This window comes from Astyanax mexicanus, chromosome 14 (assembly GCF_023375975.1).
Source record: "Astyanax mexicanus isolate ESR-SI-001 chromosome 14, AstMex3_surface, whole genome shotgun sequence".
NCBI classification, from domain to species: Eukaryota; Metazoa; Chordata; class Actinopteri; order Characiformes; family Acestrorhamphidae; genus Astyanax; species Astyanax mexicanus.
In genome coordinates this window covers 36,491,383-36,519,360 of record NC_064421.1, presented here as the reverse complement: position 1 = coordinate 36,519,360, position 27,978 = coordinate 36,491,383, and the positions used below count along the sequence as shown (strand labels likewise).

At 35.9% G+C, this 27,978-nt stretch overlaps 2 protein-coding genes across 2 annotated transcripts; one reads left to right on the top strand and one right to left on the bottom strand.

Annotated features, from left to right (window-relative positions):
- Positions 1-3,901: 3,901 nt before the first annotated feature.
- LOC107197436 (uncharacterized) lies at positions 3,902-5,460 on the bottom strand. Its single transcript, XM_015604303.3, has 3 exons — positions 5,223-5,460; positions 4,994-5,139; positions 3,902-4,892 (listed from the first exon to the last, which is right to left on the bottom strand). The coding sequence occupies exons 1-3, from the start codon at positions 5,458-5,460 to the stop codon at positions 4,167-4,169; spliced, it is 1,110 nt and encodes a 369-aa protein (XP_015459789.2). The 3' UTR covers positions 3,902-4,166.
- Positions 5,461-11,187: 5,727 nt separating this feature from the next.
- On the top strand, positions 11,188-20,615 carry LOC125781000 (uncharacterized). The gene is made up of 3 exons (XM_049463631.1): positions 11,188-11,301; positions 12,248-13,265; positions 14,692-20,615. The coding sequence occupies exons 1-3, from the start codon at positions 11,260-11,262 to the stop codon at positions 20,439-20,441; spliced, it is 6,810 nt and encodes a 2,269-aa protein (XP_049319588.1). The 5' UTR covers positions 11,188-11,259; the 3' UTR covers positions 20,442-20,615.
- Positions 20,616-27,978: the final 7,363 nt, after the last annotated feature.

Genomic DNA, 27,978 nt, shown 5'->3' with positions numbered 1-27,978 from the left:
TAATTATTATTTTTTTTAAGTTAAAATATTTTATAAAGATATATATAAAATCAAACATATAAAACATATTAAAAAAACATATAAAACCCAAAAAATACAAAATGTATAAAATTGCATTTAAATTGGATTAATTTTTACTTTTACAGTTAAAATTCTCAAACATGCAGAATAGACCTTTTTGACAAGTGAACATAATAAAACAGGTTGCAATTATGTCTATGTAAAATTAAGATACAATTAAGCCATATGTAATTTTTATATCCAGAAGCAGGCGTTGTCATATGTTTTTACTTTTAAGCTATAAATATGTTTTGAACAGTTCTGTCAAATCTGACACAGAGGACCAAATAATTAGTCCTGAAGTTTCAGAAAGTGAAGTTCATGTTTTGTAGCATTTCATGGCATTAGGAGGCTGATCAATAACAGAAGATGGCTTTCATTCTCATTGCAAACTGGTATGTTTTGCAGATTCTTCTGGGTGAAGAAACAGGTTCATGTTTGTAATTCTGTGAACTTCTGCATAATACGTCTATGTATGTTAGGGATGCAATGGTATGTTGCACACATGGTTCGGTTTGTATCATGGTTTATAAAGCACACTAAGAGTAAAATGTTTATATATTTATATAATTTAAGCTACAAGATGCAGTAGGCTTTTTGTCTATGTTAAATGTCCAATAGGACGTGTATTGATAAGGTAATAGGTAGATTTAACTTAATCTTGGTTACTTTTAATGAATTTAACCTTTTTTATATTACCCTTTTATCTGTCCTTTTATTTTAAATTCTTATCAAACATTAATTTTTCATCACTTAATAGTATTTTCTTTTAATGTTTATTAGGTTTGCTCTGTTTTGGTTTGTTGAAGGATTATTTTGTTGTTGTTGTTGTTCAATTCCTGTTTGTTGTAAATGCTCAGGCACAGTGAACATAAGGGTCACTCTCAATGTGCCTTGCAGTCAAGGTAAAGTCTGATTGATTTTGCGTCAAATGATGGGGTTGCGTGATTTCTCTTCCCCCAGAGCTCACCACAAACCAATATTTTCATAACCACACCATGTATTTGATTATCTAAAACGCATATGTACATGTTCGAGACAGAGAGCAATTAAAAACAATTCCATAAAGCTGATAACTCACCCCATGTTTTGCTTCAATGACCTTATCTAGAGTCTATTGTCGCTCCCAACTCGTCAACAGCAAAAATCAACTTCTTGTGTGTGGACACGAACATGCGTGGAACAAAAAATCCACCAAAAGATATATTGCAGGTGTTGGAGAAGTTACAAGTTACAGCCATTTCTTGGTGTATTCTGAATGGCATACTACATATTACTTCAGTACTCAATCTGCCTACCCTGATGGTGTACTACTGCGCTCCTATTTCTGGAGTGTGCATGGAGAGCTATCTTCGTGGTGTACTGTATCCCACCATGCATTGCGACTCGCTTCTCCAGCTGCTTCAGAAAAAAGACAAGATGGCGGAGAAATATATATTTTTTTTTATTATTTTTTTTTATTAAGGCATATTCATTATTTACTACACTAAAGAAAGTAATGGCTCACCGCTGCCGAACATCTCTGCAGCCTGCTGACGCAGGCGAGCCCTTCAGCTGTCTGCTGCTACAGCGGATAATGGAGGGGCCTGGCAGGGGTGAGACATTACTTTCCTTAATGTAGTAAATAATTCCCTTTGTTTTAATAAATTGTTTTGATAATTTAATAAATAATTCCCTGAGCTCCGATATATATTTTTATTTAATAAATAATTCCCACAGTTTTTATAATATGGATGGCTATTTGACCATATGACCATAAATGAATAAAGAAATGGTTGATTAAACGTTAAATAAATATAAAAAATTTGATTTAATTAATTAAATAATGTATTTATTTAAATATGAAAACGAAGCATAAATAATTTAATGTAACATTTTTTTTATTAGTTTATTGTGGAATATATATATATATATATATATATATATATATATATATATATATATATATATATATATATATATATATATATATCATTACATGTTTAACTTAAAATGTTTAAAATTATTTAAATATGTATTTAATTATTTCATGGGCCGTTGCACTATGAAATAATTAAATCTGTCAACATCAATCATCAAACTCAGTGGGCGGGCACAACTCCCACCTATTCAAACTAATTGGTTAGATGGTGAGAGCAGCTCTAGCGCTCTTTTACCTTTTCTGACTGCGGGCAAACCAGTCTCCACTTCCAAATGCTTGGTCAAACTAGCCCTAGTTTCCTAGATCGCGCATACAGGAAAGATTACAGCAATAGCGTGTGGAGATACACAGAATAAAAGTCAATAAAGGTCAATTGCACTTAGTCCTGATAGTAGATTCCTTATAGGTGTCACATTATGTCAAGATATCAAAATAAAGGCCCTTTCCATTATAACAATTGTTATTTTACTTTATGTTTAGACATGTATTGAAATGAATCTGTTATCACAGATTAATTGCACTTAGTCCTAGTGTTACTCACTTAATATAAGCACTTTAAATCATAACAAAAATACTATTTTACTCTTGGTTTAAACTGTTTTTGAAATGACTCCAGCTGCTTTCACAGATAAATTCTACCTAAATATCCTTCACTATTAATAAATAGCACTGTTAATTTAATAAATAATTCAGTCAGTTTTTATAAATAGTTCTGTTTTAAGTTTTAAAAATATGTTTTTTTCATAAGTAATTCCAATAAATCGTTCTCTTAATTTAATAAATAATTTCCTCAGTTTCTATAAATAGTCCTCTTAATTTAATAAATAATTCCCTACGTTTTAATAAATTGTTCTCTTAATTTCATAAATAATTCCCTGCGTTTTAATAAATTGTTTTGTTCATTTAATAAATTATTCCCCAAGTTTTAATAAATAATCTGTTAACCTAATAATTTTCTCAGTTTTAATAAACCATTCTTTTAACAATTCTTTTAAAATTGTACACATCTTAAACTTGGTTGTACATGTACATTTACTATGAGATACTTTAATTCTTGAGTAGATAACAAATACACGCAAAATAGCAAGGTAAAATCCAACAAAAACATACAAACACACAGGGTATTTTGGCCACAATAAGAAAACAAATGCAGTATTGTGCAATTGTAGCCATTTACCCTCCTGTTATGTTACGGGTTAAACTGACATGTTTTTTAGTTTGAAGATTTAGGAAAAATTGTTAAAAGTTGTTTTTTTTTTTTACTTCTTCTGCTTGCCTTGGTTAATGAAATGAACATATTATATGAAATGGTTAATCTCACGTATTTGCAACCACCCCTGCAAAAACTAAAACTAAAACAAAATTGCAATGTTATGTTTTAATGTTTAATGTGTTTTAAAAGTAAAAAAAAATAGGGAAACAAATTTGAATATGTATTTTATATGTAAAACTAGTGAATTATCCTAATATCCTAATTACCTGTTTGGGGAACAGCACTGACCTCATTTTTATTGAGTAATTAGCAATGGAGTTAGTAATGAAAGATTCACACTGCTTGTTAGGATTTTTTAAATTATCTTTGGATAATTAAACATGCAATTACATTAAATTAAATTAAATTAAATTAAATTAAATTAAATAAATTCAGTAAGTTTCAAACCCAAACATCATGGAGCGATTTTACCTTTATAATGCTTAGGGCTAAACAATCAGACAAATTAGACAAATAAGTACATGAACGAAGCTTTTATTATTAAAGACAGAATACCATAAAAAAACGGTTTAATCACAAATCAGACATATAAACTTTAAACCAGATCAAAATATTAGAACATATTAGTAATAACGAAAGGCTATCAAATAACTGTAAGTATCGTCAACCGATTAATAGTCAAACTTAACATTTTAACTTAACCAAAAACAACAAAAACAACAACAACAACTAAGTATTAATTATTTATATTATTAATCTTAAAGTACATTTAAAACAAACATTTGCAAACAGAAACTAACTGGTCTAATTAAATAATAAGAAGAATGGAAAATAATAAATACTATAATAAAATTCAAACTGTACTTATAAACACCAACCATAAACTATAAACACTATAAAACTATTTACATGTACTCACATTTCCGTTAGCGAGTTCTGGTCTTGTACTGCACAGCTTTGCTCCGCGCTGCTTTACTCCGCGCTGCTAAACTCACCGGCCGTGGCCTCTTCCTCTGCTGCGCAGAGAGCCTCTGTGTCAGGCTGTAGCAACTCAATCACCCGAAGCTCATTGTCAAACGACACTGAGATCTGAGATTGTTCAAGGAAGTGCTCCTCGATTTCCTCTACGTTTAGCAAGCTCTGGAGGTTGTAGCGCTTGATATAAGCTTCCAGTGCCCGATTGCTGACAGACAGCGTATGCCGCTCCTGCTGCCCTGCGACCTTAATTGTTCCCGAGAGCAGCCTGAGAAACATATTCCCCTTCTGCATCATGCGGCAGTTCTGACACCGGTGGAACTTGGTAGAGTCTTTAAAAGTGTCCTGTCTACTGCCGCACTGTGGGCACTTCATGGTAGCTCTGATTTCCAGTGCTAGAATAGCTCCAGCTACTGACATCAGCTGGGCATCCTCGGAGCTACCGGACGCCTCGGACACCGGAAGGTCTGCCACAACTGTGCACTCAGTGGCTAATGTGGTGGTGAGTTGGACTTTCCCGTTGAAGACCCGCGTAGACAGGCGAGAGAAGGCGTAGGACTTCAAATTCTGTACCTTCTCAATATGCTTCTCCCAGAGCTGCAGCTGAAGTTCCGCTGTGCCGTCCGAAATGCGGCAGCTCCTCACCTCCCGGTCTGTACCTCGTACCTTCACTGTAGAAGAGGATGGGCTGACACTGAACACCTTGCATTCAACTAGGCTGACCTGTAGGCAGAGATAATAAGGGCAACCGAAATGAACTGTCAGTGTGGCAAAAAAAATGTTCAAAGATTACTAGCAATACATGGAGTGTATAGAGTATTTACCGTTTTCCCAGCAGGCATCGCACTAACTTCACGCAGGGTTGTTTTTTCATCCGCGGGGGGATGTCTTGCGGCGAACGGCACAGTGGTCACCGTCACGTCTGTTTTGTAGTTTAGCAGGACGTCGTAGTCCGATGTTCCCTTGAAACCTGGACAACAAATAAACAAACAAATATATTAGGACGTTGCATAGATAAACAGCGATATATTTCTGTATGAGAACATCACTCACTTAGGGTTTTCCTGACGTTTGTTAAGCGCAAAGGGGTCCCGTTCTGTTGCGCTTGCAGAAACCTCTGCCTTTTACCCGGGCTGAATACGACGGCGTCGTGGAATTCCTCCCGGTCGGTCTGGATCACTGCATTAAAGAACTCGGAGCTGGTTGCAGAAAATTTAATCGGGGAAACCTGGTGGATGAATCCAGATAGCGTCTCAGTCTCGATCTTGGGCTGTTTTGTCGGACTTGCCATCTTTTGCTTTGAGGAAAGAAGCGTCCTGGGTCCTTCTATCTAGACAGCGCGTGGCAGTATGGAGTAAGCGCCCTGCAGCTACTTATAACATTCGTTTAGACATGCCCAGACTTATCGTTGTCATGTCCAGACAACGTTTTTTCTTTAGCAAATCTAGACAAGGTACTGTTGATAAGCCTGGGCATGTCCAAACTAAGGTTAAAAGTGTACCTTCATACTGTTATGCGCTGCCTAGATAGAAGGAGCGCACTGTCGTTATCTGAGGATGCTTCTTCCAGGCAAAAGATGGCCCAGCAAACAGCTTAAGACAGAGATTGAGACACTATCTTGGTTTATCCACCAGGTTTATAAAATTACGTTTTCTGCGATTAGCACAGATTTGTTTGATGCAATGTTCCCGACCGACCGGGAGTAGTTCCACCACTCCGTCATATTCAGCCCCGGTAAAAGGCAGTGGTTTCTAAAGGCTGAAAAGAACGGGACCCCTTTGCTCTTAACAAACGTGAAGAAACCCCTAAGTGAGGGTTGTTCTCATACAGAAATGTAGCGATGTTTACGCCGTCCTAATGAGTTTGTTTATTGTTCATGTTTAAAGGGCACATGGGATCTCGGTATTGTTCTAAACAACAGACGTGACCGTGACCATTCTGTCGTTCGCCACAAGACATCCCCCGGCCCATGAAAAAACAAGCCTGAGCTAAGACAGCGCGATGCCTGTTGGCAAAACGGTAAATACTCTACACACTGTATGTATTGCCAAGTTTACTTTAAACAATTTTCTTTGCCACACTGACAATTGATTTCTGTTTGCCATATTCTCTCTGCGTACAGGTGAGCCTAGTTGAAGCCAAGGTGTTTAGTGTCAGCTCATCCACTACTACGGACGCGGAGATGAGCAGCTGCCACATTTCAGAGGGCACAACGGAACTTGAGCTCCAGCTCTGCGAGGAACACATCCAAAAGGTCCAGAGTTAAAGTAGTATGCCTTCTCGGGTCTTCAGTGAAAAAGTGCACCTGACCATCTCCTTAGCCACGGAGTTATTAATAATATTATTATTTTTTGTTTTGTTGTACATTTTTTTTATTTGATAATGTTAAATTTGACTATTAGTCACGATAATTACACTTATTTGTTAGCCTGATGTAGTTTTTAATATGTTATAATATTTTAATCTGGTTTTGAAGTTTTTATGTGTTGTGATTGAGCCCTATTTTGTTGTATTTTGTCTTGAAAAATAAAGGCATTGTTAGTTTGCTGATTTGTGTAATTTGTCAGATTTTGCGCCCTAAGCATTACGAATGAAAATTGTAACGGCTACATGACGTTTGCATCTATGCCTTTTTTTCTATACACTTTTCACATGTAATGCCAGAAATTGTGGTATAGGTTTGATGTCACAATAATAATTTGAAGTAGCCAAAACCATAATTCATTCATTTATTTATTAATTCTTTCATTGTCAAACCCGCTTAACATCAGGTATCTGACATATCAAACTGCAAGCCAAATCTATATATATATATATATATATATATATATATATATATATATATATATATATATATATATATATATATATATCATAATTAAAGCATCAGACCCAAGTGCCATAATTTACTTTAACTATGGGTTTATTTGAAACAATGTACAATTTAGGTAGCAGGCAAAAAACAAACAAAAAAAAAAACATGCCCATGCTTTTAAAACATAATAAGATCCATATCTTGATAGTATCCATATATTGATAGTTAACTAGTCCTTTCCTACTAAAGAGTGTTTCCTGATTTAGTGCTAGTATGGGTTTATGCTATGTACACAATAAATAAAACCTGTCTATCCTCTATTAAGATTAAATAAAGGCGCAAGTGGCAATTGCGGATTCAAGCACTCATGGTACAACTCAGGTCTACTAAGCATTTACAAAAAATGTCTCTGTGTTATTCAGACCCAAAGTTACAGCCAAAAATGGCTGTAAAAAATAGCTTTGCTGATGTCCTTTAGCATCTACTAATTAGGGTAATTAGGATAATTATAGTGGTTGGATTACATAAACTTATCCTCCATTATTAGTCGATTAGTCTAGTCTTATGATTTGGTCTTTGTAGGTGTTAGCATACTTGGCCAATACAGTATTTTGATTCTGTCATTATGGCATATTTTGTTAAATATATTATGGCACACAATAAAAGAATATCTTGGTTGAGTATAAGTAATATTATGTACCTGCAAGGTCCACTATGAATGTTTGCACACGTTTTACAATACTGCCCCCTTGAAGTGAAATCTTTATTAAAATGTTTTATTTAAGGGCGATCACAAATGGTTGTCATATAAATACTATTTAAATTTCATGAAGATTGGTCAATGTTAACCACTTCATATGAATACTGAAATTTGATTGGCAAATGGCAGGTACTCTATTTGCTGTATAGCCTACGTTGTTATTAGAAATTCACTCTTAGAGATAAAGCATGCAAAAAAATCAGCCGCATGGCCTTATAGTCTCTGAGAAACAGTTATTTATATGTCATGAGAACTTTATGAGGCCTTAAGCGTTGATACTTGTACAGCTGTTATATGGCCAAATTGGTTTATGCTCATTATATGGCGTTGGAAAGTCTTACTATAGTTTGGGCTCCATACGATGTTTTGTAATTGTTTTAATGACAGAAATGACTAATTTGAGTTGTATATTTATTGAGTTAATAATATTTATAATATAATATAATAATAACTTTATATTATTAGTAACTTATTTTTTTTTAGAAGAATTCATTTGAATAGTTTGCACATGACATAGCTGCTCCATTGTGTGTAGGTGAACATTTTTGTTCATGACTGAACTTAAAATTCTATGAATTTTAGTGCATGTTTTATGTGATTTTTAGGATAAAGTTTTGTTTGGGAGATATAAGCAAAAAAACATTTCTAATGATTTGTGGCAGCACCTTGGGCTAATTAGTAAGTCATTTCATGCCAAGATTGTTTCTTTTTAATAATTCATTATTATTTTATTGTTGGGAATAAAATTATCAAATGTTTTCCACTGATCATTAATATTTAAGTTTTTTAGGTACGTAGTTAACAGCTTCACTGTCCGGGCTTTTATTTTGAAATAGCGCTGATCAGCAAGTCATTTCCTGTCAGCAGCGGACGTTCGGCCTTTCTAAATTGCGTTTCTGCAGGTAAGACCAATTGTTCTGAGCTCTGATGATAATGTGATAAATTTGTGTATTTTATTGTTGTATAGGGAGGTGAATGTCATGTAATAGCGATTTTTACTTCTCTTAACAGTCCGTGAAGTTGGGTTGTTTGTATTTGGGCGTAGTGAGGTCGTATTATATAGCTAGTTTTGTAACGAGGCTCAAGTTCGCTTCAGCAGCGTCTAGAGTTCAGTTCCACCTTAAATGCTCACATGCGGCCGCCTGTAGATGGAGGATTTTAAAAGTCAAAAGGCATGTTGAGGCAAAACGATGTACAAACGCTTTGAACAAAACGACAAGAAAGATGTTCCAAGTTTAACTTAGATTTGAATAGAGTGTTAATAAAATAAGATAATAAAAGAGAATATAACATAAAATATTTATTCCCTTAGGGGAAAATTGACTGTTTCAAGCATGTTATATACAGACATACACAAGTACACACGTGTCAGGAAAAAAAGAAAAAAAAACAAAAAAATAAAATATAATAAATAGACCTGTAGTTGGTAGTTTAGTTTTTGGTGATGCGGCAAAGTGCAGAAGATAAACGGGTAGCATTCAGAAAGCTGGTAAAATACATTAATATTCTTGCACGATGATTTAAGATGTCAAGTGTTTTGATCATGCACCTTATTATTTTTTAATGTTTGCGTTTATTATATTTATTGAGTCATTTAACTTTTACCCATGTGCGCTCAGGGAAGATAATCTAATGCAGTAATCAAATGTATTTTAAAAATGTGCAAAAATTGCCCATATTCAATGTATGTCTAACATTTAGCTTTATTTGGCGAACATGAATTCAGTGTAGTAAAAAGTGCTCTTTAGCTAAAATGTATTTTGCACTCTTGGAAATATGTATGTCAATTATTTGAACAAAGCATCCCTTGAGTAAAGATAATGTGCTGTGAACACTCATGAATTAGTGTATTTATTTATTTTTATTTAAACCCACTGTGCTATTTGCACCAAAATGCCGAGTGGTACTCTAAATTGACTAACGTAAACACCCACACCATAAGGACCTTTGAGGGCATATTTCCATTGTTTTACCCAGCGAAACAAATGTATCCATAGGTACAGTAAGCAAGAATGTGCCTTTTAATTAATATATTCATTATTTTTGTTTTAAGAGAAGTAAAAATATAGAGACTTATAATAATAAGCAGGTGTTTTGAATCACCTAATTACTCTCCTGGAGGTAACAAGGCCAGGCACTGTGCATAAAGAAAATGTATAATTTACCCTCTACAACTTGTGTTTCTAGGCCTATACAAATGTTGTCAATTAGTATTTGTTAAATAATATCTATCACAGGAAATAAGTAGAATATGTAGGCTACCTTAATAGATATTTTTAAAATGAGAACATTAATTGCTATTATGAAAAAAACTAAGAGAATAAAACCACGACTTGAACGATTTGAACTAGGCTTCCATCTGAGCTTTGCTACCCTGTCAAACTGTGCTACCCTAGTGTATATTTTAACGTAAAACTGCCAGAAAAAGACCCATATTCAAACATGCTTTCGGAAGGATGTTTGGAAAGCCTGAATCAATATATCAGCAAACAGTTTAGAGTTATTAGGGATTATAACCCATTTTTTTTTAATTGCTTACTTATTACTTTTATTATCAATTGTCATTTACGCATTTGTAATACTCAGGCCGATAATGGTAAGGGGTTTCCAATTGTTTAATGCACTCAAGAAGAACAGAAATGCGGCTTAAAGCCCATCCTGGACTGGACTGCTCTAAAGCTTCTGTAAAGCTGTTTAGTTTTGAGAAAGTCATTGGCCTCGAATACGTTACGTAAGCAACACATCTCCACACATTTGTGGAGATGTATTGGCAAACACCACTTTGCAGTGTATATATATATATATATATATATATATATATATATATATATATATATATATATATATATATATATATATATATATATATGTATGTATGTATGTATACACAGACACACACTGCAATGTGGGGTTTGCCAATATTATGCAGCCCTAGATGGTACAGGGTGCATGGGAAATCTGAAGGTTAGCATATGCACATTGTGGTGACTATGCTGAAAATGTAATTTGCAGCATTTATTATTTCAATACAAGTGAGGGGGAATGAACATTGTCAAATATTGCTGTAGTTATCAAAATGCAATATGCCAATAAAAGAGGAAAAACAGCTGCATCATACATGCTTCTGAATTCTTTATTTTATTTAGCCTGTTCTGTAGTTGTATTCGGAAGCAGAATGCATTTTAAAAGTAACTTTCCCAACACTGATTATAGTCAATATTATGGGTGCTTTATTTAATTGTATAAGATATGAATATACTAGAAGATTCAAATTTAGTATTTGTTTTACAAAATTATTTAATCATTCTAGCTTGTACTAAAGGCAAATTGTTAAGATACTTAAACTAAGGATAGTTTGTATATAAATGTTTTCCACTGTTTCAGAAAACGGGTATATGGCATTATAATTCCTATTCAAATGTGAGTGCTTGGTTATTTTAAAAAAATATATTTGTAAATAATCTGACAATAATTAACATTTTTGTCCCCTGTCTTTGTGTATTTGTTTTCTGGGAATGACTTGTGGATCGACACTTCTATTGCTTCCTCAGTTGAAGGTATGTTTTATGTGAAGTGAAGTATTTTACTTTGATGATCTAAATGACTACTGTAGCTGTGTAGCTTTATGCAGAGGATTAATACCTTATCTTCACAGGATGACACTTACAACATCATCTTGTGGAAATTGACAAAGCTTTATTTGTGCAATGCATTTTCAAAACAAATGATTGAGTATTTTTTGCAGTGCTGATTGTTTAAACTCTAGTGTAGTGTAGGGTTTCAGCAGAAATTACACGTAAAACTGATGCTCAAGGGAATAACAAGTAGCTGGTATTGCAAAATCATAAAACACATGATGACTGGCTCATTGACTTCAGCTGCTGTGCTGCAATGGAAGAAGCAAGAAGACTTGGAGAGAAGGCTGCAGAAACAACTCAGAAGACACACACACACACTCAAATAGTTAAGCTAATAAACAGAATGATTCAGCTTATATGCAAAGTTAATATGTACTAACAATATTGTAGTCTGGTAAAACATATGTAAAACTACTGTTTGGTATTTTTTTCTAGGTGACCCCATAAGTGGTACTGCTTTAGATATTCAATATGCATACTGTATGATATGCTTCATGTATTTACCAGATTTTACAATTAATTTATTTGAGGCTGAAGGTGTCATTAATTTACAGCTGACCAGCTTGTAAAATTGTCCTCTCTGTATATGAATATAGACTTTAACATTGCTGAAGTGACTACACTGCAGAATTATTTTGTAATGTTTTGTTTCTAATGGTTTTGAAAACATGCAGATGCATTTTGTAGTAGGTTGATTTGCTGTTGTTTGAAAAAGGTTTAATTGACACAGTTTTTAATGTATTGAGGTCTTGAAATGGAAAAATTACCCTTTTTTTGTGGATATGTTGAATACAAATGAAAGTAACTATTTTTGCATATTGCTATTATTTGACGCTCAGTAAAATACAATGTTTTTCTCCCCTAGATGCCCCGTACCAAGGCTTCACGGCGCTCGTCGGCGGCGAAGGAGAGGATGGCGGTCCAGCGTGGTCGAGCTGCTGGCATGGCTGTGGTTCCGACTGACAGGGTTATGCCTTTACCCCTTGACAAAAAGGTCCTGACTGACTCTGTTCCTGTGAACCACAGCTCACCAGTTTTGGAGGCCACTGTTAAAAGTGACTCATCAGTGACTGACGGGGTTAGGCCTCATCCCCATACCCAAAAGGCTCTGACTGACGGGCTTATGCCTTTTGCCCATGAAAAAAAGGTCCAAAACTTGCCTTCTCCCATTGAGAAGCTGCACCAAATACAATGCAAAAACCCTGTCAAACTGCCTCTGGCTGAAAATGCGTATCAAACTGCCTATCAAACTGCCTCTGGCTCAAAATCTTACAAGCTAACTCTGCCAAAAAACTCTGATAAACCTGCCTCTGGCTCAAAATGTCCTGAAAATGTTGGTATAATCCAGACATCTTCATCTGTGTGTGTTCTGAGTCCCCAGAGATTGACCGTGAGTGGCTCCTTCAACCAGCAGCATCCACAGTTTGGTAGGAACAGTAACAAGCAATGTGTTGCTAATAGTGTTACAGCCATACTGATGTCTAAGTTGAAGAATGTGTTAACCTGGACTGCAACAGATGTGGATAATGTCCTCCTGAATGGCGACAAACTGTATAGCAGCATAAGAGATGCAGGCAGGATTCATGATGATTCAGGTTACTTGTTTATTAGAGACTTGCCCACGGAGTACACACTTAATGGTCACAGGTTTGCACTGAATTGCAGTGATGACATGTTTGTTGGACTGTTTGGTGTTACTGATTATGGAGAAATGGAGAATGTCTACATGTCACATGATGAAGCTATTGTAAGAGTGCTATCTCAGTTTGATGCTTGTCTATTTACAATAAAAGTGAATACATGTGCTATCATCAAACAAGATTCTTGGTATGCCATAATTGACTCGCATGCACGAAACACACACGGTGCACTGGATGGTACAGGTACAAGTTTACTAGCCTGTCATGCTAACTTGGAATCTGTTCTAGATCACATTACAATCCTGGGTTTGTCATTGCAAGCAGAAGGTGAGCCGTTTGAAGTAACTGGTGTTGTAGTGGTTTCAAATTACATGGGGCAGCAGACTTCTGAAGCACAAACGCAGGTAACTGAGGGTGTAAATGTGAGGAATGAACTGAAAGATGCTGCAGATAAAATGAACACTGTGAAAGACAGGGTAAGCAACAGGCTGCTCTATAGTGAAGCAGTAAAAGCTAAACATGATGTGTGCAAAATTCAACGTCTGAAAGCAAATAGTGAACCGCAGGTTACAGCAGAAAGGAAAGCTAAACATGTGACAAGTTCAGCCAATCAGGTTCTCACAAGTGACTCTGATGTCATGTTTATGAGCGAGACTCCAAGCGAAAGCTTTCAGTATGGTCCAATAACAGTGCAGCAACAAAAAAACCTGTGTCTGAAACTCAATGTTGTGTACAATGAATCTAGACAGAAGCAACTGTGTGAATTGACTTCAGTAGGAGAACCTTGTGAAACGCAGAGGATAACAGGGGATGGTAATTGCTTCTTTAGATGTCTGGCTTTTGCAATCACTGGGAGTGAAACAGAGCACTTAAAAATCAGACGTACTGTTGTGAGACACATGGAGAAAAATGAGGCTTGTTATGTTCGGCATCTCAGAGAAGGGTACTGCTCTCTTTCTGATTATATTAGGACCTCCAGAATAAAATATACTGGAACATGGGCCACAGAGGTTGAACTTCAAGCTGCTGCAGATCTACTTGAAGTAGATATTTTCACATACACTAACAGTAAATGGTTGAAGTTCAGTACACACTATGATTCAGGTGCTCGCAACCATCAACAGTCTGGAATTTATCTGAAACACTGTAATGAGTCACATTATGAAGTGGTAATGTGCATGAAAGTAAGTGACAGTGAGTGTTCTGGACTGTGTTCAGCCCGCTGTAGGAACCTACAACCTGAATCTGCATCAAGCCGTCGCAAACTTCAAAGTATGAAAAGACAGTATGAAACAAATGAACAAAACAAAGAGGACAAAGTTAGGAAAATTATGACAAAGTACCATGAAAATGAGGATTTCCGGAATTGTGTTAAAAAAAGAGCAGTTGAGCAATATTCATGCAGTGACCAATACAGGCAAAAAATCTGAAAGTGTCAAAAAATATTCTGAAAATGAAGATTACAGGAATCACCTTAAAAAAACAAGTAAACGTAAATATGCCACAGATCAGGAATACAGAGAGTACAAAAAACATTCAAGTGTAATGAAATACAATACGGACAAGGAACACCGAGAGCATGTCAAACAATTGAGTGTAATTAAGTACAATACAGATGACGAGCACAAAGAGCATGTCAAACAATTGAGTGTAATTAAGTACAATACAGATGATGAGCACAGAGAGCATGTCAAACAATTGAGTGTAATTAAGTACAATACAGATGACGAGCACAGAGAGCATGTCAAACAATTGAGTGTAATAAAGTACAATACAGATGACGAGCACAGAGAGCATGTCAAACAATTGAGTGTAATTAAGTACAATACAGATGACGAGCACAGAGCACATGTCAAACAGTTGAGTGTAATTAAGTACAATACAGATGACGAGCACAGAGCACATGTCAAACAGTTGAGTGTAATTAAGTACAATACAGATGACGAGCACAGAGAGCATGTCAAACAATTGAGTGTACTTAAGTACAATACAGATGACGAGCACAGAGAGCATGTCAAACAATTGAGTGTACTTAAGTACAATACAGATGACGAGCACAGAGAGCATGTAAAGCAGATTTCAATTTCAAAATACAAAACAGACAGCTCATTTGCCCAGGGTGTGAAAAACAGAAACATAGAAAGAAGACAAATTAATAAAAACAAAAGAAAAGAAACTGATTTTGTAATTACACAGTTCAAAAACAAAATAAGCACAGGTCCAGAATACGTGTGTGCAGTTTGTCACAGAGCTCTGTTCAAACACCAAGTCATACGATGTCGAAAACATGAATATTTGAAAAAAGATCCAGCAGTTGCATGTATAGCGGAAAGGTGCATCACTGAGGATTATTTGCATATTTGCAATGAGAGCTGTGATGTAGATTGTGCCATTAAAAGTAGCCCGGCTGGTTCTCTTTGGATTTGTTATACTTGTCACAGAAAGATTTGTAATGCAAAAATGCCAGAACAGAGTGTTGTGAATAATCTGTCACTAGATCCAGTCCCTCATGAATTGCAAACATTAAATTCATTGGAATGTCATTTGATTGCAATGCATATACCATTCATGAAGATTGTGCCGCTGCCAAAAGGATCACAGAGCTCTGTCGTAGGCCCAATAACCTGTGTGCCATCAAATGTAGCTGATGCAGCTGAGCTATTACCAAGATCAGAACATGCTGATCTCATGATCCGTGTGAAATTGAAAAGAAAGTTGACATACAAGGGACATTATAAGTATGAATTTGTTCACCCAGAGAAAATTCAAAATGCACTGATGTACCTCAAAAACCATAACAAATTCTACAGTGATGTTAAATTCAACAATGATTGGATTAATCCACTGAGCAACACTGCAGAAGCAGATGAGTGTGATGACCAAAGTGAACAAGCTGGTAATGAGGAACACACTGACCATACCAATGAGGATGAGAACATTGATGAAACTCTTCTTGACCGACAACAGCATGGCATGTTTATGGATACTTGTTTACAACCTGTTGATGTAGCACAAGAGGTTCTGGATCAGCATTTTGATGGAATCATGTCTGTAGCACCAGCAGAAGGAAATAATCCAGTCAGGCTATTAACTGATGAGTCAAACGAGGCCAAATGCTTCCCAGTTCTGTTCCCTAAAGGCACAGGAACTTTTCATGAGACAAGACCAGAAAGGCTGACATTATGTCAATATTTAAACTCAAGAATACTCAATGCAGATGGAAGATTTGCTAAAAACTTGGACTTTATCTTTTATGGCCAGTATTTGTCAGAACTAAATCAGGTTGTATCAAATGTATCAATCGCATTGAGAAAAGGACATTCCACACAGAAATCTGAAGTTACTTCAGAAATGTTGACAAACCATGAATCCTTACGACGCATTTTACATTTTGATGAAGGCTATAAATTCTTGAAACCTATCAGAGGTACGCCAGTGTTCTGGCAAAGCGTGCAGAAAGATTTGTTTGCAATGGTCAGACAACTAGGAATTCCAACCTGGTTTGCTTCGTTTTCCTCTGCTGACCTCCGGTGGCCAGAACTCATGCAAACAATCCTGAAACAAGAAGGAAAACATGCATCAGCTGATGAGCTTGATTGGTCAGAGAGATGTCACCTGCTGAAAAGTAACCCTGTGACTGCTGCTAGAATGTTTGACCATCGATTTCACTGTTTCCTAAAAGATGTCATCATGTCTGAAGCCAAACCGATTGGAGAGATCACTGATTTTTTCATGAGAGTTGAGTTCCAGAATCGTGGTTCACCTCACACTCATTGTCTTTTCTGGGTAAAAGATGCTCCACAGATAGACAGAGATGATGATGTGCGTGTTTGTCAGTTTATTAATCAGTATGTCACATGTGAATTGCCTTCAGATGAGGACAGAGAAATGCATGACATAGTGTCACAAGTTCAGATGCACAGCAAGAGACACTCAAAAACATGCAAAAAAAAGGGAACAACATGCAGATTTAACTTTCCACGTCCTCCAAGTAACAGAACATTTATTACACGATGTAAGACTGAGGAACATAAAAATGACAATAATGATGAAAATGAAAAAGCTAGCAAATCCACAAAGACGATGGAAGTAGAATTAGCAAGTACAATATTAAAAGGAGTCAGAAATGCTTTATTAAATACTGAGGCCACATTTGACTCTGTTGACTCTTTATTTGCTTCCCTTGATATAAATCAAGAAATCTTTGAAGCAGCATATCAAACAATGACCAAGAAAACCAGTGTTGTGTTGAAGAGGAAACCATGTGATGTTTGGGTGAATCAGTATAACACAGATCTTCTAAAAGCATGGAATGCAAATATGGACATACAGTTTGTAGTCGATGCATATTCCTGTATTGTTTATATAATCTCATACATATCAAAAGCAGAGAGAGAAATGGGGCTGTTGTTGTCACATGCACAAAAAGAAGCGTCAGAGCAAGGCAATCTTGATGCTAAACAAGCTATGCGCAAACTTGGCAGTGTTTTCTTGCATAATCGTGAAGTTTCAGCTCAAGAAAGTGTGTATCGTCTTACGAATATGAAATTAAAACAGGCATCTCGCAAAGTGCAATTTGTTCCAACTGGTGACACAATCAGAATGAGTCTTCCACTAAATGTCATACAGAGGAAAGCTCAGTGCAGCGATGATGACGGTGACAATATTTGGATGTACAGCATTTCTGACAGATATAAGAACAGACCTAAAAGCAAGGAATTTGAAGAAATGTGTTTGGCAAGGTTTGCATCAGAATATAGAATATTGTCTAAATCAGAGCATTCATCCAGTGACAGCATCAAACTTTTGAAAGGATCAGGATTTGCCAAGAAAAGGTCACGAACAGAAGCTGCTGTGATTCGATATGCCCGTTTCTCACCAACAAAAAATCCAGAGAAATATTATGAAAGCATTTTAGAGTTGTTTTTGCCTCACTACCTCAAATCACAACTAAAACCATCCACTTTCCAGACATATCAAGAGTTTTATGAAACTGGGTCTGTGAAATATTCTGATAATGAACTTGTCTCAGTGAAACTCACAGTAGACACAAATATGGCCATGTTTGAAAAAGAGAGTGACTCCATAGACAAAGCTCAGGAAGACCTAGATGCACATGGTCCAATGGAAGATGCATGGGCACAACTTTGTCCAGAGACTGAGCGTGAACGTTTAGAATGCATTGAGCAGAAACAGAAGGAAATTCCAGAAATAACTGAAAACAGTGACATCATACCTGACCTTTTTCCCAAGGAAATCTATTCATTACAGGATAATTCTCATAACATGCCAAAGGAAGAAGCTATGGCTTTACTACGTTCAATGAATGAGACACAGTCCCAGATATTTTATAAAATCCGACACTGGTGTTTACAAAAGGCACGTGGTGACACTCCAGAACCCTTTCATGTGTTTATATCAGGCCCTGGAGGTGTAGGGAAATCTATGCTGATTAAAGCAATACATTATGAAGCACATCGTATCCTATCTCGCTTATCAAATAATCCTGATGACACACGTGTGTTACTGACAGCTCCAACTGGTGTAAGTGCTTATAACATTAATGCTGCAACAATACATACTTCTTTAGCTATTGGTACAGATGTAAAGCTACCATATCAACCACTGGGAGATGAGAAAATTAATTCTCTGAGAACAAAGTTGGGAAACCTGGATATATTAATTATTGATGAAATTTCAATGGTTGATCACAAACTCCTTGCATATGTTCATGGCAGACTGAGGCAGATCAAACAAACTGGAGATTATTCACCTTTTGGAAAGGTTTCTATCATCGCAGTTGGAGACTTTTATCAGCTCAATCCAGTTAAGGGTAAAGCTTTATATGCTGATCATGTGGGAATGAATCTGTGGCAAGACCATTTTGCTTTGGCTGAGTTGAGTCAGATAATGAGACAGAAAGATGTGGAATTTGCACAGTTGCTCAATCGATTAAGGAAACGACAGAAGTCTCATCCATTGTTGGAAAAAGATATAAGTATGCTGAAACAGTGCGAAACTGGTGAAGAACACATGACTTCTAATTTGAATATTTATGCCACAAATAATGAAGTTGATGACCACAATAGAGAAATGCTTCACAAGACATGCAAAGATACCATAGTTATTCGAGCACAAGATTATGAGAGAGACCCGAAAACTGGACACTTTCAAAAAGTAAAGGGCCACCACAGCAATGTTTGCAAGACATGTCTTTCACGATCACTTCACATTGCAGTTAATGCAAGAGTCATGCTCCTTAAAAACATTGATGTTTCAGATGGACTTGTGAATGGTGCTTTTGGTACAGTTAGTGATATACATTTTAATCCTGGCGAAGATTTCCCATCAAAAGTATATGTGACATTTGACAATGAAAGAGCTGGTAGAGCCTTACGAGCAAAACGGCCATCCTTAAAACCAGAACTGGAAAAGGCTACACCAATTGAACCAGAAGAAGAGAGAGTCACAAGAAGTGGTGGCATACGACGACAGTTTCCCCTGAAATTATCTTGGGCTTGCACTATTCACAAAGTACAAGGTCTAACTGTGGATAAAGCTGTTGTGTCACTTAAAAAGATATTTGCACCTGGACAAGCATATGTGGCATTAAGTCGTGTGACTTCTCTGGAAGGTCTCATTATAGAAGATTTCAAGGAAACAGCTATTTATGCAAAACCTGATATAGAAAGTTTCATGCAAACTATGCCCGCATTTGTGGAGCCACTTAGAGAAACACATCTGTCATCATTATCATGTAAAGTACTTCTGCACAATGTTCAAGGGTTGTCATGTCACCTGGAAGACATAAAACAAGACAAAAGGTATATGGAAGCTGATATTATTTGCATGACAGAAACATGGATACAGTCAAGTCATAGTGAAAATGATCTACAAATAAGTGGATTTTCATTCTGCAACAGCCCAAGGTCTGTTTCATATGACAAAAGTGAGGAACTCTTTGCTAAGTTGAAAGAAAAAGAACATGGTGGTGTTGGTGTGTATTACAAAACACAGATCAACTGTAGTTTTGTTGATTTACCCTGTATGAACATAGAGTGCATGCAGTTTACTATTCCCCACCTGAACTCAACAGCTGCAATTGTGTATAGACCACCTTCATACAGTTTAAAAGCATTTGTTAACAAGCTGTCAAATGTAATCAGTGTCATTGACACGTTTGCAGGAGGAAAAATGATTATGGGTGACTTCAATGAAAACCTTTTTGTGTCCAATACAGTGAGTGAAATGATGCAGCATAATGGCTTCACTCAAATTGTAAAAGATGCAACCACTGAAAATGGCACTTTAATTGATCATATCTATATTAAAGACATTGCAATTGAGAGTATATGTGTTTCTGTAATGCCTACTTATTTCAGCTATCATGAATGTGTTGTATTAACTTGCTTGTATTAAAGGTGTATAATGGCAGCTATATGAAGATTCGTCCACCACCCGGGGGGGTGGGGGGTTGGTACAGGGGTATGACAAAATGCCGGACGGCCCCTGTGGGAAGTGGGTATAGGCTAGAGCTGAGGTGCCCTATTAACTGGTTTACAGCATACTGTATTTTTCGCACTATAAGGCGCACTTTCAACAAATATTTTCAGACTTAAGGTGCACCGGATTATAAGGTGCATTATGTGACACTGGTAAGAAACAGTGTCAAAAAAAACATGTTTTCCTTCTAATTCAGAACAGCTAACCTAACCAAACAAAACTAATTACAACAACAAAAAATCTGAAGAGTTAGACATTAAACAAGTGCTGAACGCTATTCTACACACATTTGAAAACTGTTTATGTGGGTGAGTAAAGCACTTCTATTTTGTTTTTACAGTAAGCTTAGATTTCCAGACTTTCCTTAGGAACCCTGAGTGTTCTATTAAACTCATGTAGCTTGTTTTAACATTGTAAAGGCTCTGGCTACAGGCCAATATACTCGCCTCTGAACGGGCAAAAAGCTAAATATTAGCGCAGTTAGCACCTAATGCTAATACTGCTGGATAACTAAACTGAAACTCCTGTATAATGCTGTATTCAGCAGAATGGCTTCACTGCTTCTAAATACTTGAATGGTAAAATTCATACATAAGGAGCACTGGATTTGTAAGTGCGCCTTATAGTGCGAAAAATATGGGACTTAATATTACTTTAATTATGTAGTTTGCCCTAAAACTTGCAGAGGGTTACTTGAACTCATCTGTAAAATCACACAAAATGTGTATATTGTTACAGGTACTGCGTCGATTTCTAAAAATCATTTGCTGCCAATCACTATAGGGCACCTCAGCTCTATTTTTTATTTTTATTCTTTTTTTTGAGACAGAGCTTTGTGCAAGATATATTTAATATTACAAATTATGCATGTCTTAAAATTGTATTTGTTTATAGTATGTAAATGTATGTTATGTAATATATATGCACTTGTTAAAAATCATCCAAGACCTCCAACATTACAGCAACAGTCACAAAGCTGTCCACTGACTCCAAGCACCAAAGATGACATCTATGCAGTTGCAGCCTTCTTTATAAAAGGTAACTAGATATACATAGCCAACTCTCTGCATAGAAAGTCTTTTCTCATGACATTTAATAGTTCTCATACATATTTTCTTGTCCCTTCTCATTCTCACAGACAGCGTTGCCAGTCTGAAAATGACACAACTAAGCCAAGTTGGGGCTCCAGTCAACAGAGAATGCATAAACTGGAAGTGGTCTGGACAAAGATTCATCATACCCAGAGTGTGCAGTATTCACCAAAGTTTCAGTATCTCACACCAAGATATCATCCATGCAGTTGCAGCATTCTTCATATCAGGTAAGTCAAATATATAGACAATTCTCTGTATAGATAATGTTTTCTCATTACATTTAATAGTGCTCACACAGGTCTTCTTGTTCGTTCTCTTTCTTAGAGACAACTTTGCCAGTCTGAAAATGAGACAACTAAGCCAAGTAGAGGCTCCAGTCAACAGAGAATGCATAAACTAGAAGTGGTGCAACAGTATGGGCCATGATTCATCATACCCAGACTGTGCTGTATTCCCAAAAGCTTCAGTATCTTACACCAAGATATCATCCATGCAGTTGCAGCATTCTTCATATCAGGTAAGTCAAATAAATACACAATTTTCTGCATAGAAATTGTTTTCTCATGACATTTAATAGTGCTCACACATGTCTTCTTGTCCCTTCTCATTCTCAGAGACAACGTTGCCAGTGTGTGACAGCTAAGCCAAGTTGAGACTCCAGTCAATAGAAGATGCTTAAACTGGATGTGGTGCAGTAGTCTGGGTGAGGATTCATCATACCCAGAGTGTGCTGTATTCCCCTAAGTCTCTCACACCAATATATCATTCATGCAGCACTCCTCATATAAGGTAACTTTAAATACACAGACAATTCTCTGCATAGCTAATCTTTTCTCAAGACATTTTTTATTTCTCACACATTTCTTCTTGTTTTTTCTCTTTCACAGAGACAACGTTGCCAGTCTGTGAATAAGACAACTAAGCCAGGCTGATGCCACAATGAACAACAGATGTCTAAACCGGAACAGGTGCTCTCATGTGGACAATGACTCATTATAGCCTAAATGAACTGTATTCACAAAGGCTAACTCACACTACAACGACCTATGCATGGACAAGTGTTCCACTTACTTCCTTTTAATTTCCTCTTGGATGCATCCTTTGCACTTGGACTATTGGACTGTTACTCTATGACAACTCCCAACTCTACTACTATATTTAAGCTGGCATGCTAACAATACATCTGTTTTATGTACACTATATAATAATGTTTAATCATACCTGTTAATGTTTTTATGTATTTAATTTTGCTACTGTCCAAACAAAACCACGTCTCCAAAATAGTTAGTTTACAGAAAAAAGGAAAAACAATCCCAATGTGAAACAAAATGTAGTCAAATTGTGTCATATTTTACACAATTAACATAGATTGGTATTTGTCTAATCATAAAGAAATATGTATATAATATAAACAGAAGCAGTGGGGAAAAATAATCACTGCAGGGTGTTACTATGTAGGCAGATGTTTTTGTGTGGACAGCAGTAATATTCATATATATCCTGCACAAAGCTCTATCAATTTATTATTCATATCACAAGTTTTATTGTTTATTTATTTTGTGTGTGTGTGTGTGTATGTGTTGGGGGGGATGGGGTGGGGTGGGGGGTTTATTGAATTATATATGGGATTGTGTATATACAATGAATATATGATTAAATAAAATAAATCCTAAAACAACAGATTTGAAATGGTCTTTAAATAATATTATTTTTAAAAAGCAGATGGATTAAAGTACTGTTCATGTATATATAAATATTACATCTTCATTCAACATCAGAACAGTGTGATCCATTAAATTACCTTTATTTAAAATTGTAATGATCACTAACATAGTTTACCAGGACTTTCTGGACACACAATTATCTTATATATATATAGATATATATATATAATTTATATTTCTTATTTTTATAATAACTTCTAATAAAGAAGAATTTGAGATTATTTAGAATTCCTCTATGGTGTCCATTACAGGCTTGTGTTCACTTCCCTCTAGTGATCAGTGGGTACAAATTTATTAATATCCTAATATATTAATAGCTCTTGCTAAATGTGGACTGCATTTCTCTACTCACTATAGATGTATAGCATATGTTTACATACATTTGTATGATTACATATGTATTAAACACTGTATTTCATATGTCTAAAAAGTTACTATAGCATTTGCTATGGTACCCTCCAGCATTTTGTGTAAATACTAATGCATATAGCATCTCTGGTTAGAAGCTAGCTGTGTTTCATACGCTCTGTACCTGCACACTAAAAGCAACACTAAACTTCAGTCTAATGCAATGTAACCTTATAAATGAGGAAATAATGATACAACATATCGCCTTTATAGAAACATTTTCTATCTGTATTGATATTAAATTATTGTCTAGACCTAATGGTCTTTTTTATGTTTTGTAAATGCTTTCACATACCAACCTGTGGGAATTTAAATAGATCTGTGTCTTTTATTACAATAGAACATATTTGAACTGCCACACAACACATTCCAGCGTAGTATAATTTATTTCATAAAACTGCACTCAGCTCAAACATGCAAGCTATCATTACTCCACAAAGGTATAACTGCTAAATTTGTATTAATTGTATTATTTAAAATTAGGTGCCCCGTAAATTCCAATTCATGCATAGCCAGCAATCAGGAACACTGGTCAACTAAGCAGCTGCATGCACAAAAGGTCTTGTGTGTTTTAGGAGAAAAATTAGTTTCCTTACATTGCCGTTGGTTTTGTAAACCCACACTAAAGCTGCTGATTGCAAATCCATCAACCCTGTTTGGCTTTCTGAAATGGCTGATCTCCCACATGTTTTTTAAAAGAAGTATGATGCTTTCATTAGCCCTAATACCATGATGACATATTCAAACATGACAATTTCTCAAAGCCAGAACCAGTGAAATTGACGTGTTTGTTGACTTATGTTCAATCATGGGGTTAGTGTGTATATAAATTTTAAACTTTTACTAAGTATTAAGGACAGGAAAGCTTTCAGAGCACTGCAACACTATACAAGGGTTTCAGGACACACAATCAGTTTGTTTTTCTGAAGCAGCTATAATGGCAAAGTTGTGCCATTCCTGCACATTTACACATGTCTATGGAAAATACAATCAGGATGAACTCAAAAAGCAGATATGAGAAACTTGGAACAAGCAGGGTTTGAACCCAGGCTGCAGGTGGGAAAACTCAATATGTCCTCCACTACTGCATAGAAGAGCATGAAGGTTTGGAGTAGGTATACTAACACATAGAGTTCATAAAATTAAATAAAATGACTAAACAAAGGCGTGAGACTATAAAGAAAGGCACTGCTGTTGTGAAATAAACACAGAGCAGCAGAAAGGTGTAAAAATATGGGGAAAAACGCTGAGAGCGGAGTTCTCCTGCAATAATCTATTTTAAGACTTACCACATGTTAAAAACACACCGCACCACCAGGAATGCAACAATATCAGTGCCAGACAGAACTAAGAGGGAGTGGACCGGTGAACTAAGGACTGGCAGCATATAAAACAGGATAAACCTGAAAAACATTTATCCATTACCACCCTCTAGTGGACATTCAGCATAAATCTGCTTTTGTGCCACTCTTATTAAATGCAGATATAATGTACTTTTTTGCAATAGCTAACTTTCATGTTACTCCCTATGGTAACATTCTGAATTCCATGTTAACAATTGCACTCATGTTGGCCCAGTGTCTGTACTTTGCACACTAGAAGTTCATTAAAACAATTAGTCTCATGTTATCTTCTAAATAATTAAATGAAAAAAAAAACCTATGAATTTCTATCACACCATGTATTGATATTAAACTATTATCCAGGCCGAACTGTCAGACATTGCAAATCTCTCAGTAACTAATCTCTCAGTAACCAATCATCAAAGCATGACCAAGATGGATGACCAACTTAAACATAAAGACCAAGCTGGTTGACTAGCATGACCATAATAAGCATGCTAGATGAGTGGTGTAACTAAACTAGTTGAAAAGCATTTATAAACTGAGCTGTAGTGTTCATCAGGTTTTATGTGGTCTCTTGCTGCGCTCTAGTGGTCATTTGGTGAAACAACTTCAGTTCTTAAATTGAAAAATACAATCCACATTAATCCTGTTGAGAGCCTAGTAGTGAGAAATAAAAATGCCACATACAAATATTCCACAAATAGTGTGTATGTTTTAACCTGATTAACATTCAGCTTGTAAAAAGCTTGCTGGAAAGTCATAAGTTAATAGTGACCACAAGAATGTATCAAATTTTCCTTTGGTGTACCATTAGTACATGGGGCCATAGATGATAATTGCCAAAGTTGAGCTTGAAACCTATGTAACCTATGTAAACCTATAAGGTTCTAGAGAAACACTTATCTAGCATTGGCCCCGCCCCCTGTGGGTGTATGTCTACTTAAACTGACAGGGAATCATGAGAATCATGTAATGATCAAAGGACTGAAGTGGTATTAGTGTCAGGTTAAGCATTCAAAAATTATAAGTGTTAAAGACATTTTACTGCACCATAGTACAACTAATTTGCATATGGCGGCCATATTGTTTATAAATCTAAAGATTTTCTTTTAATAATTATTGAGGAGTAAGCTCTGCTGAACTGTTTGACACCAAACATCTCATGATTGGTCAAAGAGGCAAAGACAAGATCTCAAAAGTAAGTTTTGTATATTATGGAAATTAAAAAAAAATGTAGTGGGTGGAGCATAAATAAGAATGACCCAGGTGGCTGACCAGCATGACAAAGAAGGATAAAGATGTTCAATTAAGCAAGACAAGCAAGATTAAATAAGTTCAGCAGAGCTTTAATTTAGAATAATTCACCTGTAGCTGTTTCACCAAATGACCACCAGAGCGCAGCAAGAGACCACATATAACCTGCTGAGAATTTATTTGTCTATTAGAAAGAGAGAGGTTCCTATCCGAGCATATCTATTTATTACAGAGAGAAGAAAAGTCCGATTTGGCTCAAAATTGGTAGTCATGATCAAGTGGTCTGTATATATATGTATGTAAATGTGTGTGTTTATAGGGTCAAAGGTTCCTGACTTCTGTCCATTTATAATACAGTAAAGATTTTTTAAATAATTATTAAGGAGTAAGCTCTGCTGAACTGTTTGACACCAAACATGTCATGATTGGTCAAGGAGCCAAGGACAAGATCTCAAAAGTAGGTTTTGCATATTATGCAAATTAAAAAAAAAATTAAGTGGGTGGAACATAAACAAGAATGACCCAGGTGGCTGAGCAGCATGATCAAGAAGGATAAAGATGTTCAATTAAGCAAGACAAGCAAGATTAAATAAGTTCAGCAGTGCTTTAATTTAGAATAATTCAACTGTAGTTGTTTCACCAAATGACCACCAGAGCGCAGCAAGAGACCACATATAACCTGCTGGAAATCTACCACTCTATAAGTAAGACAGAACGTTCCCTATCAGTGTGTTTCTATTTATTACAAAGAGAAGAAAAGTCCGATTGGGCTCCAAATTGGTACTCATGATCAAGTGGTCTGTATATATATGTGTGTAAATTTGTGTGTTGATAGGGTCAAAGGTTCCTGACTTCTGTCCATTTAGGCTTGAAAAAAGCGATAATACAGGCTTATGGCCTACAAAATGGCTGTTGCTCTTTGGCCATATTAGAGGCAAAAAATATCTGATTTGGCTCAAAATTTGCAATCAAGGTCACAATATCAGTCTATATATGTATGTAAATTTCTGTGTTGATAGGGTCAAAGGTTCCTGACTTCTGTCCATTTAGGTTTTAAAAAAAGTGATAATACAGGCTTGAGGCCTACAAAATCGCTGTAGTTTTCCAGCCGTTGTAGAGGGAAAACAGGTCCGATGTGGCTGAAAATTTGCAATCAAGATCAGATTATCAGTCTATATATGTGTATAAATTTGTGTGTCGATAGGGTGAAAGGTTCCTGTCTTCTGTCCATTTAGGTTGGAAAATAGCGATAAATGGAATAAATTGAAAATAGTTAATTTGTCACTGTAGAGCCTACTGAAGACTTATTTTGCTCATACTTGGCACATGTGCTTGAAATGTCATTGTTAATTAGTAGCTTCAACAGTTTTGGCCTGTTTAAAACTTTGACAGAGTTTTGGCCAAATAACTCTGAAAAGGCTTTCACGTACATGTTTCTTCAAGGTTAATGGGCCTCAAATAGTTAAAATGTCAAGATTTTTTCGATAATTATTTATCTACAGGGTCTCAAGATCGCATCAAGACCAAATTTGTTTTGATTGATTGAGGACTTAAAGACAAGTTCGAAAAGAGCCATTTTTACGCTTTTGGCCATTGGTGAAAATCTTTGCATTTTTGGTAAACACAT